Source organism: Colletotrichum lupini, chromosome 8 (genome assembly GCF_023278565.1).
Source record: "Colletotrichum lupini chromosome 8, complete sequence".
Taxonomy (NCBI): domain Eukaryota; kingdom Fungi; phylum Ascomycota; class Sordariomycetes; order Glomerellales; family Glomerellaceae; genus Colletotrichum; species Colletotrichum lupini.
The window spans coordinates 4,666,408-4,681,237 of NC_064681.1; the positions used below are offsets into that span (position 1 = coordinate 4,666,408).

Genomic DNA, 14,830 nt, shown 5'->3' on the forward strand with positions numbered 1-14,830 from the left:
ACATCCTCCACTACCTTTTTTTTCCAGTCCAATCCGACTGGCAAAGAAAGAAAAGGATGACGGGTAGACACAGAAGCGCACACCAAAAGTCGTGCTTTACCTACTCGTGGCATCGACTTTGCGTCTGCCTCTGTACCATAAAATTTCAAACACGCTTGACTTCAAACTTTATTCCTTAACATGCCGTGATCCGACATCCCCTACGTTACACCGACTATTCCCTGTTGAAAGACGTGCATGCGTGAGCGCTTCGTAGATAGTCATCAAGATCTACCTACCTGCAAATAGCGCCTGACAAAGGCAGGCTTCCTACATCTTTTTGATGGTTCTTGTGTAGCAAACAAAAGTCTTGGTTACCTGATGAAGGTCCGGTTGTAAAGGATTTCAAGACACAGCTTCTCCAAAACTCGGACTGCGACAAAGTATTGTATGCACATATCATGATGCTCATTCTCTATCATACATCTCTCCACACGCATTTTGCGTCTCTTAACTTGTTTTGGTTACACAATTAGTCTAAACCCGACACATCTATCTACTGCCTCTGTCGGCCCGTTCTCCATGCCTCGAGCTGTTGGCGGCGCTCCTCCACCTTGCGCTCAAACTCGGCCACCTTCTCCTGCGCCTTCTTCTCCTCCTCTTCGTCCTTGATCTTCTGCTCTGCCGCCTTGCGGACGCGCTCACGCTCCAGCTGCTCGGGTCTGCGAGCAGCAATGTCGCGGGGGCGGAAGTCGGAAAAGAGGTTCTTGAGAACAACCTCAATGACCCAGCAGGCGGCGTAGTCGATAACCATGATGCCCGTCATGGTCATCTTGAACTCATCGCTAAAGGGGACCAGCTTCATCTGTTCATTGATCTCGGGGATGAACTCCATGGAGCAGGAGAAGGCCAGGGCAGAAACACCGACAATACCGTAGAACATGCCCTTGTTCTCGCGAAGACCCTCACGGAAAGGACGTCCCTGATAGTTGATGGCGAACGTGCTAATCTGCTGGATGAGCTGAAGCAGGTAGACGGCGCTGTTGAGGAGACTGGGCGCGAACTCGGCCTCAAGATCAACGTCACCGGAGCGGCTGTTGCACTGTCAGTGTTTGCTTCGCAGACGTAGTATCTAGGATAAACTTACGGCTCCAGTCTGTCACAGAATCGGGCAATGTAGATGAGAGTGACAACGTGGACGGCGAATTGTCCAAGAATCGAACCAATGATGTAAAAGTTGAAAATGTTGGGCTGGGGTCGCTCCTTGGAGAGACCCTCGACAACGCGAGCACGAGAGATGGACAAGAAGCACACGCTCATCAGAATACCGCTGATGGTGTACTGTCCGTCACCGAACTTGATACCCTCGAGGTACAACACACTCAAACTGTAAGCGCTAATGAGGCAGTTGAGAGCGAGAATTTTGTATGTCTGGATGGTCGCGACGAGTGTGCAGCGGCCCTGGCGAATGATGTTGGGAACGGCAATAACGTTGCGCAGCTTGCTGGTGAAAGGAGCCGCGACAGAGGCATCACCAAGCTTCAGCGTAGGAGGCTCATCATCACCCATCTCGGTCTCCATCAGGCTGGATGTCATCTTGTCGGCAAAGCTAGCGGCGTTGGCGGCAGCCTTGGCCTGACGAGCAGCGTTAGGATCGTTGTTGTTAAGAAGTTGCTTAGCACCAGGGGAAGTGACGGTCTCGATGGCGCTGACGCCGTTAGCCTTGAGCCATTCCTCGGGGGTGATATTCTTCTTCTGGGCCTCGCGCTCGACAGCCTTGGTGAAGTGGGGGTTGCTAGTGCCAGGAGGGTACAGATGGGCGATCATGACGGGAACGGGGGGTGCGGGTTGGTTGAACCTCTTCATGAGGTCAACTTGCTTCTGGTAAATCTCCTTCATCTTAGTGTTCCGCGAGTGCTCGGCGATGCGAGTCAAGTCGTCCATAGTGCCGTTGAGGAGAGCGATACCAATGTGGGCCTGCTTGAGGGCACCGACGTCGTTGGTTCCGTCACCAGCCATCAATGTATAGTAACCCATGTCTCGGAGACCAACGAGAATGTCCTCCTTCTGCTTGGGCGACACACGCGCGTAAACCCAGGCGTGACGGAGGATCTGGCGCCAGCCGACTTGGTCCTTGAACTTGGCCAGAGCGTAACCGGTAACACAGAGATCGTTGTTCTCAAGAATCTTGGGGTCAAGAGGCTTAGAGGGGTCGGCAGGGATGATAGTCTTCTCATCAACACTGCGCCAGACAAGCTTGTCGCCGCCCTCGTTGTCCTCGGGGGCGTCGAGAATCAGAACCTCACGGTCAACAATCTCAACGTCGCGGGCAACGTAGACAGCGGTAAGGGGGTTGTCACCGGTGATCATGACGACACGGTGGCTGCTCTCGTTGAGCATCTGGACAGCTTGCTTCGCGTCATCCTTGAGAGGGCAGGAGAGAACCAGGAAACCGGCAAAAGTGAGTCCAGACTCGACGTTGTCGCGCTTAAGGTCGTTGATCTTGCTACCTCCGAGCTCGTTATCAACAGTAAGCTGCTTGTAGGCGAGTGCAAGAACACGGGAACCGCGTCGGGTAAAGTACTTGTAGGTCTCTTCGTAGTCGGCAGGGATAACGGAGAGTCTCTTCATGATGGTCTCAGGAGCGCCCTTGACAGCGACAAAAGTGCCACGGATCCGGTTGCCAGCCTTGTCAGCACCGTTGACAGTGGCAACAGTACTCTGTCTCTTGAGGGCGGAGGAGAATTGAAAGCGGCGCTTGATCTGAACAGTTCCGCTGACGCCAGTGGTAGCAGCTGTGGTGGGCTTGCTGGCGAGGGTGTCGTTTCTACCAAGAGTCCAGCCGAGAGAAGTCAAAGTAGCCTTCTCCATTGGGTCGCCAACGACTTCACCCTCGTCAAGCTTGACAAGTGCATGGGCAGTAGCGAGAACCAAAGTGGTATCCAGGCGGATTTCGTTGACGGGGGTCATGGTCGAGTGCGCACCGTCGGCCTCGCGAGGGGTGCTTGTGCCCTCCTGACCGAGTCCCAGGCCAGCAATACCTTCAACAACCAAGTCCTCGCCGGTCAGGGTACCAGTCTTGTCGAAGCAGGCGATGTCAATGCGGCCAGCGTAAGGAATACGGAAGGGCTCGGTGCAGAAGATGGCAAGCTTGGCCAGGGCTGCCAAACTGGTGTTCACGGCAAGACTGAGTTCCATGGGCAGTTCGGGAGGAACGACGCTGGTGACGATCAAGACGCAGTCAAGCAGAAGCTTGGAGCGCTTGCGGTCCTTCTTGACACCCTCGTCCCAGACGTACCAGGAAGCGGCGATGGCGAAAATGAGGAGGAACAAGATGAAGAGCAGAGCCTCAACGTTGTTGGCGGAAACACGCTCGGTGGAGTAGATCATGGTGCGGACAAGGCTGCCCTGGGAGGTCTCAAAGCCGGTCTTTTGGACAATAGCCATGGCGCCACTGTCAGGAGGAGGAGGGACGCCGGATGCCAGCTTGGGCTTCTCTTCATCGGGGTTGCCGTGGGTGATTTGCAAAACCTTGGTACCACCCCACAAGAAAGCGTTCTTGTCAAGGCCTTCGGGCTCGATGGGGGCGTCGCTGGGGCGAAGCTGTACGGAGTCCTTCAGGAGAGGGGTGCTCTCACCAGAAAGCATGGCCTCGTTGACAATGGCGGTTCCTTCGACAAGCAGCATATCGCAGGCGACACCGCTATCTTCTTTGGTGCGTCCTACGGAGACGAGATCGCCAGGCAGAAGCTTGTCGCTCAGGACTTCAGTCCATTTGCCCAAGCGGTATACGTAGACATCATAAGGCTTAATGCTCATGCCACGGAACTCGTTGAGTGTACGCTGGCGCTGCCAAACGACGGTGCTCTCGAAAGCGACAAGCATGAAGAGGGTGAAGAGCGAATAGTACCAGTACTCGTCGAGCATCCACAGGCCAACACAGAAGATCTGGAAGACGAAGAAGGGTGCGACGGCGTGCTCCTTGAAGAGCTCGGTGAAGGTAGGAACGGGGATGTCGAAGGCGTTGGCGCCATAGTGCTCTTCGATTCTCTTCAGCTCGGCTTCGGTGGTGATGCCCTTGGACTGCTGGTAGCGTCCGATCTTGGGCTTTGGCTCGGCATCGATATCGTAGGCGAGGGTTCGGAAGGACTTGTCCTCGGGGAAGTAGATGAAGCGGCGCTTCTGGAACAAGAAGGTGGTGTTGATCTTGCCGCCAACCTGCACGAGTGAAAGAGCAAAGGTCAGTCAGACTGCGGAGAGCAGAAAAGAAGGAGGAGGAGCAGGATGGCTCGCTTGTTCGCAAGGGGCTTGGGCTTGGCTTACCTTGTCGCGGATGATTTTATAGATTTCGGCAGAGCCGGCGTTGGCGACAGGAATGATCTTGACGAGCTCGGCCTCGTCAATTGACTTGGCGCGGGTGGCAGTAAAGGTAGCTTGGAGGTTGACACTCCAGTGAGTGCTCAGCCAGGCGAGGGACTGAAGGGTGACGATGGAGCCGATCCACACAAAGGTCCATTCCTCGGATGCGATGTGCTTCTCGTAGAGCTCGGCGGTAAGGTAGTAGCGGAGGAAGATGGGCCAGATGATGGCAAAGGGCCAGACGTAGGCGTGGAAGTATGTCGGTAAAGGCTTCCACAGCTCGGCCACCTTGATCTGGGGGTTGTCCACGAGGGGCGCCATGGTGGGCGATTGCGCGCGATATCGTGGATCAAGCGACAGAACGGCGGACAAAATGAAAGAGGGCGGGTTGGTTGTCGGATGATGCTATGTCCCTTGTTGCATCGACAGTGGTTCTCCTGGTTGATGCAGATGGAGCACAACAAAGAGATGTTGCGATGTGAAGATGTTAAAGGTGACCCGTGTCAGAATCAGGGCTGGTTGGTGGTGGTGGTAGTGGTGGTGGTGCACCAGTGGTACTACTGCTACTACTTCCTTACTGTGGGGTCTCGCGTCGTTGGCGGCGGAGAAGTGAGCGGCGGAAAGCAGAATTCAGCCGAAGGCGACAGACGTTTTTTAAAAAAATAAAATAAATAAAAAAAGCCCGATGGTGGTTATCTGTCACTTTTTTTTTCTCTTTCGCGATGGCGAATTGGGAAGCTGGGTACCTGGAGAAGGCCACTCACAGGCCTCAGAGCTGATGGAACAGGGGGCTCTTTTGGCTCTTTTGGCCTGATGTGCCCACTCATCCTTTGCTCTCAGTGGCTCGTGGGGTACGTAGTAACCAGCGTACGTGGACCCTGCTACCTAAGGTACCTACCTGGAATCCTTCGTGCCTTCTTTACTTGTCTTACCTAAGCTATCTGGGCAGTCCCAGGCCCCCTTAACCTTGGATTTCCGCCGTGATGGATTCCTCACATCCAATCCAAACGTGCGAGGTTGATCCGTGCCGTCCCTCTTTTTCCCCGCCGCTCAACTCCGCCGAAAGGCCCCGCGATAGAGGGCCCCGATACTCCGTCGCTTCCCGTCCGATACAGGACAGCTTACCTTACCTTACCTTTACCTTACATCACTTCATGCAACGAACCCACTGTAATTGGCATCTTGTTTTATTTGGTATGAGGCTGACCCTCAGATACAAAAAAGTAAGGAAATAGTTATGTCGTGGTATATCATCCGCGGAAATCGTCGTCTTGGTGCCCATGTTGCGCCAAGCCAATAAAACATCCCTTCTCCCTTCTACTGTGGTATGCAATCAATATCCAGCACCCCAAAGGCAATGATCCTTTCTATCCGCAAACGCCTCCATCATGTCTCATTCTTCAATACTCAGAAATCCCAGCAATGACACTTCGTCGGTTGGCTCGTCCAGAGGGCCAATCCTCGTAAGTGGCTTGCTGGGATGGCTTTGGTGGCTTAATGTAGTCAGAGATTCTCTTCGACACGCTCCCCTGGTGTCGAAGTCCCCTTTTCCCGTCTGCACCTACACTAGCGCTGTGCGAGAGACTCGGCTTGCGTGGCGCCTCCCCGTAGAAGCTTGACGAGATCAGGTTGCGCTCGTCGTCTGCCGCCCCAAACGACATCATGCTTGCACGCTTGCCAGCCCCCGTCGAGTACTGCGCGCTGCTTCTCTTGTTGTTGCGTTGCCCAGCAGGAGCAGTAGCATCCGCTTGTCGAGTCGTGCTCCAGGGGTTGTCGCTGTACCCGTAGTGTCCCGAACGCCGTGCGAGGTTTCGCCACATTTGGGCGTGATATTCGCGTTCCGCAATCTCTGCCTCTGCCACGAAACGTTCATAATCCGTCGGTTCGCGGCTACCACTCTCTTGAGGCGGAGTCTCTTGTCGGGATGGCGGGCGAGTGTGAGACGAGGTAGGCCGTGGCGGTGCTGATGGTGGCGCCTGCTGCTGCTCTGGCTGGCTTGGCGGGTCAAATGGCGCTTCCATCTCGACTGGAGAAATTGACTTTGGCGGTGTGAGGTCTCTGGCGTATGGGTCGGATACAAGATTGAAGCTGTGTCGTTTGGATGATAATGGACGAGAGTGAGGTCTTGCTGGAGCCTTGCCGTTCGCCGACGATGTATTTGAAGCATTTTGCAACAGGCTGTGCTGCTGCTGCAAGGGGTCCATCGCGACCGGTTCCCTAGTGGTTACCACTTCAATTTCGCTGCTCTTAATAATCTCGAGACGCCGGTGCAGTTCGTGGGGAGGCGGCGCCTCGTACTTGGACAGCGACATGTCCCGTGACCTGCGCTTCTCGGCAGTCTCTGCGGATGGCGTCCGTTGCCTGTGGAGAGGCTGCTCCGGCTCGTTCACCCTGGAGGAGGCGGCCGTTATTGTGGCCAGTGCTTGAGCGCCGTTGTCCGGGTCGCTACCAAAGGAAAAGCTATGGCGATTGTGGCGCGACGTATTTGTGTAAGTCGTACGCGAAAAGTCAGCCGCCGCGTGTTTAGGAACATAGGCCGTTCGCGGCGCCGATGCTGTTGCCGGTGTCTCGGTGCTGGTCACGTTGTCCTCTCCAAAGTCATTGGCGCCGGATCTTGACCAGAATCTTTTTCCGAAACTCGCTTTGGATCGCGACTTGAGCTGTGTCGCCGTATCAGAACTCGAGGTCTGCATGGTTGACTGCTGTCGGGGAGGCGACTTGGGCTTGGGTGAGTTGGCGGCGCCGGCAGTCTGAGTCGCATTCGTGGGTGCTTGGTGTGGTAGTGTGACGGGACGTAGGAATCGGGGCACTGCAGACTTCAAAGAGCCTCTTCGCGCATCCAAGACAGTCTCACTTTCGGCAGGTGTTGGGTGCGACGGGTTCAACATGAGCGGGTTCATGAGCAGAGGCCCTGTCTGCGTCTCACGCTGCTCCGTGGCCCGCTGCTGGTCGAAGCCCTGTGACGAACTTGTATGATCGTTCCCGGCGGAAATCGACGTCTTCTTATTCTGAGCGTCCTTGTCCTTGGAAACCAATCGTCGTCGCATAAGGCGGTTCAGCAACCCTGTCTCGTCTGCCGGAGGTGCGGCAGTCATTGACGGTGAGGTACCAGTACCAAGACTTTGCGCCGCTGCCGGTACTGGACCCGTGACAGTCGCGGGTCGGCTTGTCGCTGGCGGCAGCTGCAGCTGCGAGTTTTCGTCAAGCCCTGGCAGCGGTGCAACAAGACGACCGTTGTCAGTGTAACCTTGAGTCTGAATGTGGGCGACAGGGGGGGCTGGCGATGCCCGAAGCGTGTTCTGGGGATTGTGGAGTTGGAGACGATGGCGCATCGGGGGTTGCATCGGCATGGGTCTCTGCTTTTCCTGCTGTAGTCCGGATGGCGGCGGTGTCGGATCTCCTTGTGTCTGCTGATGCTGATGTTGCACCAGCACAGCTCTCTTGTCAACTTGCCGGGTGGTGATGTGTCGACCGAGAAAGCGATTGAGCTTGTTCTTGACCCCTGTGGCAGGCTGGTTTGGAAGGGGGCTTGCGTGAGAGGAATGATCCTGATCCTCCTCGGCCGCTATGTGCTTCAGCACCGCCTGGGAAGCGGGGTGGGAATAAGAAGGTGATGCTCCGAAAGAAGAGCTTGTCGGTGCTATCATGGACGTCGGCCTCCGTTTTGGTCGAGACGCAGAAACAGGAGCGGCATTTGTCTTTTTGATCAGTTTCGACAAGCGGCGGGATTTGCTTGCTGATGTGTCTACTTGCTCCGAGTTTTGCTCCCTGTCTTGCCTCTCGCCCTGTGTTGTCTCTGGTTGATCTTCCAGGGTCACCGATATGGCTGCGTCTGGCCGCCAGCTCCACCGATTCTTGGTCAAACGGCGCGATGAGACACTGGTAGCGCCGCCGCCACCCTGCAGGTTTTGGTCGTTTGGGACGTCGACCTCGCACGAAATGGGCTTGTCGGGAGAACGTGCTAATGGATGAGAGCTGCTCACCGCATCCCCTCGGATTGAACTTCTTCGTGGCCCCGCCGACCATGACCATCGATTAGGATTGACCATTTTTATAGTAAAGCGGCGTGGGCTCCGTTCGTCTTGGATTCGAAAATCAGTGTCGGGCTGCCAGTTCGACTGAGGCGTCCAATCCCATGCAGAGGTGGACCACCCAAAAGCGTATCAGCTCAACGCAAGGAGCAATATTCCCAGAGTTGGTGTGGTGGGTGGCCGATCCGAGAATACGTCTGGCCGGAGCAGCAGCTGGGGGCCCAATCGGCAAAGCGAAAAGAAAATGCTCGAAAAGCGAAACAACGAATCAGAAGGACGACGAGGAGTGTCAGCAACGACCTGGCAAGCCGAGATGGATCGATTGAGATGTAAAAACCAAACGTGGACAGCTGCGTTCCCAAGGCGGACGAGGGTTGAGATATGACTGAGGACGAGGGCCTACAAGTCCAGAAATAGCAAGGCTCTGGAAGAACCCTGAGGCGTTCGTGCGGGCGAGCCTATGACTTTGAAGTGGTGGGCACTTCTTCCACCTCGACAAGTACTCTTCAAGTACCCGTCCTGTCCATCATGTAAGTCGTTCGCCTCTCCGTGGTCTTCCGCATCTTCCGTAGCCCCAGATTTTGGTATGCACCGAAGCATCCCCCCTGCAGGCAGAGCAACTCTGTCGATACTTCAGAATGCAAAACAATCCAGAACACGGCGCTTGTTAACGGAACGACAAAGGGAAAACAAGCCCCGTGTTGCTTAAGCTTTGACAAGATGTTTGAAGCGGCAGCAAGAGGAAAATCCGATCAGCCAGACGGGTCTCCTGAAGCGTCCAGGCGTGAGAGTTTTGGTACCATGTGTGGCAGAGAAGAGGGAGACTAAGGTAGGTAAGACGCTCCCACAAGTGCTTCGAGGAGCCAAAGCGCCATCCAGCGCAGGCAGAGAATGAGAGCTTGCGGTCCCAGCCCAGCGTCAAAGAGTCCGCTAGCGTCTTCAGGAGAGTGTCAAGAAGCGCAGCGGCTCTATATGCGGAGACTTGTGATTCTTCAAGCGGACAATGCCTGCCGAGAAGCGCGAGAAGCCATTTGCCAATACGTCATGGAAACGCTCCGAAGAATTGCAGCTCGCACGGATGTATGGTAAATTTGGAAGGCAATTCGCAAAGTTTGGTGAACCGAAATCGCGCGGTAATCGTGTTCACCATGAACAACGTTGAGGGTTCCCCAAACTGTGGTGATATTGACTAATGTTTTCCAGGGACCAAACACCAGCGGATGCCATGAAATCGCCGGATTCGGTGATGATCGACCACTTCAACGACCACATTGTTTTGTTGTCCATTGGTGTTGTCTAAAGTGAGACAGCAGGCAGTGTTGACCTGGCTAAGCCGGCGTGCCTGGTGAGTTGTGTCGATCGCTCGATCGAATTCTGGAGGGGAAGCGGCAATTGCGACTTCTCGATATGCCCACGTCTATTGCCTTTGCCGTGTGCGAAGGCCACTACGCGGCAAGACACAGATGTGTATGCTTTTGGATTGCCTCTTCTTTGTCGACGAGGGCGCGGGGGCGTCAAGCATTGGCTAAGGACCCCAGGCCGTTAGGAATGGGATAGCAGAGACAGTTTCTTTATGCTCTGAGGCTTGTCTGTCTCGCGTTACACCGGAGGTTGTGATCCGCGATCTCGATGACGAGAGTTGCCAACCCTATGTATGGATGGCTGACGACTCGGTTGAAAGTTTCCCATCAACCCATACTTGTCGAAGACACCATCAACAAGTCCAACTAGACGGGAGGGCGTGGGAAGGCATGGCCTCATGGTGCCTACCCTCGTGGTTCTGCTGAAAGAACATGCGACAGGTGAGACTCGTGGCGTTCCAACGAGGCATCCCACACGGGGCGTATTCCTCGTAAGTACTCATATGCTTCGTATGCAGATATCCGTATGGTGAAATGCTAATCCATCTTGAATGGAGATCTCCACAAGAGACAAGTGCCATGTGCCGGATGGGGAATGGAGCTCAGAAAGGAGCTTATCCGGCTAAGCTCGAAAATGCCCAGATCAGGGTAGCAAACAGAGACACTACCTCCCATGCTTTGTGATGTTGATATTGTCAACTGATAGGATTTGCAGAATTGGTCGCACTAGGTATAGTCTGTATGGGTAATTGAGGTAGTAAGCTGCGAGAGAGCCCGGAGTCAGGGCCGAAGAGGAGACGGAAGCCGGCGAGGTGACACATTGCGGTCAAATGAAGTTGAAATTTGGTTACCTACGGCACCTTGCCTTAGGTAAAGTAAACTGGAACGGAACAAGGTTAACTGCGAGTTGGCCCGTGAGGCCAAGGGTTTGTGCAGTTTGCGCAGTGCAATGGCAGGCAGGGATCGCCATCAAGATCCAAGATCGTCCCTTCCTTCCTTGTCCTGCTCAGATGGATGAGCCAAGGTGAGCAGGTGCAGATGCAGGCGAGATCCTGGATGGACCACCTCACCTCAGGTACCTACCTTAGAAAAGGAAGTAAGAGCTCGGTGAAGAAACGGAACGCCTTGACGCCACGTAAAGTACCTAGGGACCTATCCCAACAGCCACCAACGAGGCAGTTCCTGCCCGAGGGAATGGAATGGAACCTGGATGGCAATCTCGGCTCAGGTAGCAGGTAGCAGGTACCTACACATAAGTTTAGACAGAAGGAAGGCAGGTATTCGTAGCGGGGGAAGGTGGCTCGCTGCCTTACTAGGTACGTAGATAAGCGCCAATTTCCCCAGTTTACGGCAGACTGCAAGAGGCACTCTGCCAAAACCGTTCTTTTTAATAGACCTACGGCTACTATAAATTTTAAGTATTAATAGCGCGACTTTCTTATATATATAAATAAATATTATAATAAATCCCGTATATTATTATAAGGAATTACTTATAACCGTAAGTAATAGTAGTTATATAAGGGTAATTATATTACTTAGTAAAAATAGGGTAGCTAAGGGGTATATCCTCTTTATTAATTTTTATTACTAATTAATTTCTTTTTTTTTTAACTAACTTAATACTTTTTAAGTAAGGTAAGTAATCCGCTTATACCCCTATAGTTACTTATTAGCGATTATATTTTACTTTATTATATTTTATACCCTTTTTTATTTTATTTTTATTATTATTACCTAATTATATACGTAATTATAAGTATAATATTTGCAATTTGCTAATTAAAAATATTAATTAAGTATAATTAGGTAATTTTATGCGCAATTACTAGTGTAATTTTTATTAATTAGTAATTGTGCTTTTTTTTAGGCTAATATACGCGCAATTATAAGTATAATTACGCGTATATACCTATTTATAATTTAATTCTTTTTATTTACTTTTTTTTTAGTATTAACTATTTACGTATATATACTAATAATTTCGTATAGGATACTCCTTTTTTTAATAATTGCGTATATTATATAATACTTATAATAAGCGCTTAATATAATATTCTGGCTCGTATTAAGGGTATATAGCTCCTAACGGTCCCCGTATACTAACTTACGTAGTACCCTAATAACCTTACGTTTTATAAAATAACTTTTTATTTTTTTATTAGTACGTATATTTTTATATAATAGCTTCTTTATTATACGGATTTTTATATTATTTATAAGCTCTTTATTTTCCTTTTTAAAGACTTTTTATTAAATCTATAACCTTAGTATTATATAGGTTAGTATATATTACCCTATATTATTTAATATTATTATACTAACCTATATAATTTAGCCTTAGTATTAAATTAAGCTTAACTTTAAGATTATTAAGAATAGCCGTTATATACCCCTAAATATTACTATAACTCGTACTTAGGCTATTAATACTATTTAGACGATTATATATAGTAATATTAAGATTAGTACCGAGTTATATACCTATTATAAGGCTAGTAAAGATATTTTTATTAATTATATTATTTTTATAAGTAAGGGCTGCTCTAGTTATAATTATATATTTATTATATATAAGTATACGCTCGTTATACTTCTCGTTATTATTCGTACGTTACCCTATACTACTTTATATTTATTTATAGTTTATTAATAGTTCGTATTAGCTTATAATATACTTATTAAGGTTATTAAGCGTAGTTATAATTATAAGGGCCGTAATAAAGTCCGTATTAGCGCTCTATTTAAGTCTCTAGGTATTATCCCCGCTATATACCTCTATATAATAATAAAAGCTTTTAAATAAGTAGCTAAGTAGGCTAAAAATAACGAAGAGAGTATATATAATAATATATAAAATTATAAAGAGCATTATTAACTTATATAAACTCTAAATAAGGAGTAATTAATTTAATATTTTTATATAGTATAGTATAGGAGTTTATATAGGTATATATTAGGATATAGTACGGTTAGGCTTAATACTTAAGTAGTAAGGCCCTTATAGAGTTATAGGGTACTTATTAACTATAAGCTAGAGTATACACGCTTAGTTTAGCCCGTAAAAGGCCGTAATCAACCGTATAAAAGCTCTTTTTAAAGTTTAACGCTTTTAATAAAATTATAGAACTTTTATTTATTATATATTATCGTTATATACTTTTCTATCCTTTTTAGCGTTATAGATCCCCGTAAGTATTTATGTTTTTATATATATATTTGTAAGACTTTATAAGTAAAAAGATACCCCTATATATTACTATAATTATATATAAATATTTACCTCTTATTTGAAATTTTTTTTTGGTTTCTTATTTTATATATTATTACTTTTTTAGAATAATACGACTGCGTATTAATTTTTTACTATATTAAACGATAATTATTATAAAGTTAGAGAGTAATTAGACCTATAATATAATTATTATATATATTTTTATAGTTTTTAATATTAAAATTATAAAGCGAACTTTCGAACGTTAACTTATAAAATAGGACTTATAATAAGAAGAGCGTACGGTCTTTTCTAAGGATCTATTAATTCGTATCTAAGAATTATTTTTCTAATAATACTTAAACGATAAAGATATTCTTTTTTAACTCTAGTCTAAAGGATTTATAATTATAACTATAGGATTATTAATACTTCGTTAATAGAATTAGCTTTAATAACAATAAATACTAAAATAGCTCGTAATTGTATAATAATAATTAGAAAAGTTCTTTTTTAGTATACTAAAAGTTACTTACTATACTAAAAGGTATAATAGAGAGTATTTTTATATATAGGTTCGCTAATAAGCTTATATTATTAGCCGAGATAAACTATACTTTATATATCGTAAAACCTTTTTATAATAAGTTTAAGATCGGTTAAATAAAATAAGGTATTATTATAAAGGGTTTACGATTCCTAAACTAAATTATATTTAGTCTTTAAATACGTACGATAAGTCTTTACTATTTAGATTTAAGATCTATATTAGTATTAATACTTATTTGCGGTTTATTATATAGTTCTATATAGGGGTTTCTACTTATATATCCCGGAATGTACTTATATAATATCTTACTATTATTTAATAACGGGGATTTATATTATTATAAGTTTATTTAAACCGAGGGAAAGAAACCGTTCTTATATTTAATATTTATTACTATTTTTTATAATACTATTTAATAATAAAAAGTTTAATTATATTCCGTAATTACTAAATCTTTAATAAAAATATCTATAACGTTAAGATTAAGAGTTAGTAAAATCGTTTTTATTAAAGTAAATTAGTATATTAATAAGTAAGTAATATATATCTTAGTATATATAAGTATACTTACGTTTATAAAAATATTTTTAACTACTTAAGTTCTAAGGGCTATTCTATATAAATATACTCTCTAACTAAATTATACTTCTATTTATGTATATACTACTAATTCGTTCTAATTTTATTAACTTCGTATAAATTTAAAACTCTTATCGAATTCGTTATTAAAAAGGTCGCCCTTATGTTATTTCTAATTAGCTATAATAATTATATTATTAACTTACGTTACGAACTATATAAGACTTTATATAGCTAATTAACTAAAACTAAGTTTAATAACTATTAAATACTATTTAGAATAATAATAATCTAAATATATATCTTCTTTAAGCTACTTTATAAATTTATACTTTAATTATTAAGGGCTCCCTAATTATATTAGCTAAAAATACGAAGTTTAGTAAGGCTAATTATTTTTATTTTAAAGCGTATTAATATTTTCATATTTATTTAAAGTAATATATACGCAATAAGCTCTAATTAAAAGTTATTTTATTTAGTAAACTATAGGGCAGTATTATATAAGTTAAGTAGAGATTAAAAAACTTTAGAATTAATCTTAGAATATTAAATAGCTTCGTAATTACGAGCAATACTAAGGACGAAGAGGAATTATAAATATAATTATAATTTACTTTAAACTATTTATTAATAAGAATGCTCGTTTTTATTTTTATAATATACTAAGTTATTTACTATTGTAAACTTTATTTTCTTATCGAACTATTATAATCTCTTTTTTCCTATCGTTTTTATCCTTTTTAACCTTTTTTTT

The 14,830-nt window shown here is 46.4% G+C and overlaps 2 protein-coding genes across 2 annotated transcripts; both read right to left on the reverse strand.

Moving 5' to 3' along the window:
- Positions 1–535: 535 nt before the first annotated feature.
- CLUP02_15873 (uncharacterized protein) lies at positions 536–4,659 on the reverse strand (the record flags this gene model as incomplete). Its single annotated transcript, XM_049294797.1, has 3 exons — positions 536–1,073; positions 1,127–4,197; positions 4,303–4,659. The coding sequence occupies 3 exons, from the start codon at positions 4,657–4,659 to the stop codon at positions 536–538; spliced, it is 3,966 nt and encodes a 1,321-aa protein (XP_049151944.1).
- Positions 4,660–5,738: 1,079 nt separating this feature from the next.
- CLUP02_15874 (uncharacterized protein) lies at positions 5,739–8,387 on the reverse strand (the record flags this gene model as incomplete). The annotated part of the gene is made up of 1 exon (XM_049294798.1): positions 5,739–8,387. The coding sequence occupies one exon, from the start codon at positions 8,385–8,387 to the stop codon at positions 5,739–5,741; it is 2,649 nt and encodes an 882-aa protein (XP_049151945.1).
- Between the last annotated feature and the right edge of the window lie 6,443 nt (positions 8,388–14,830).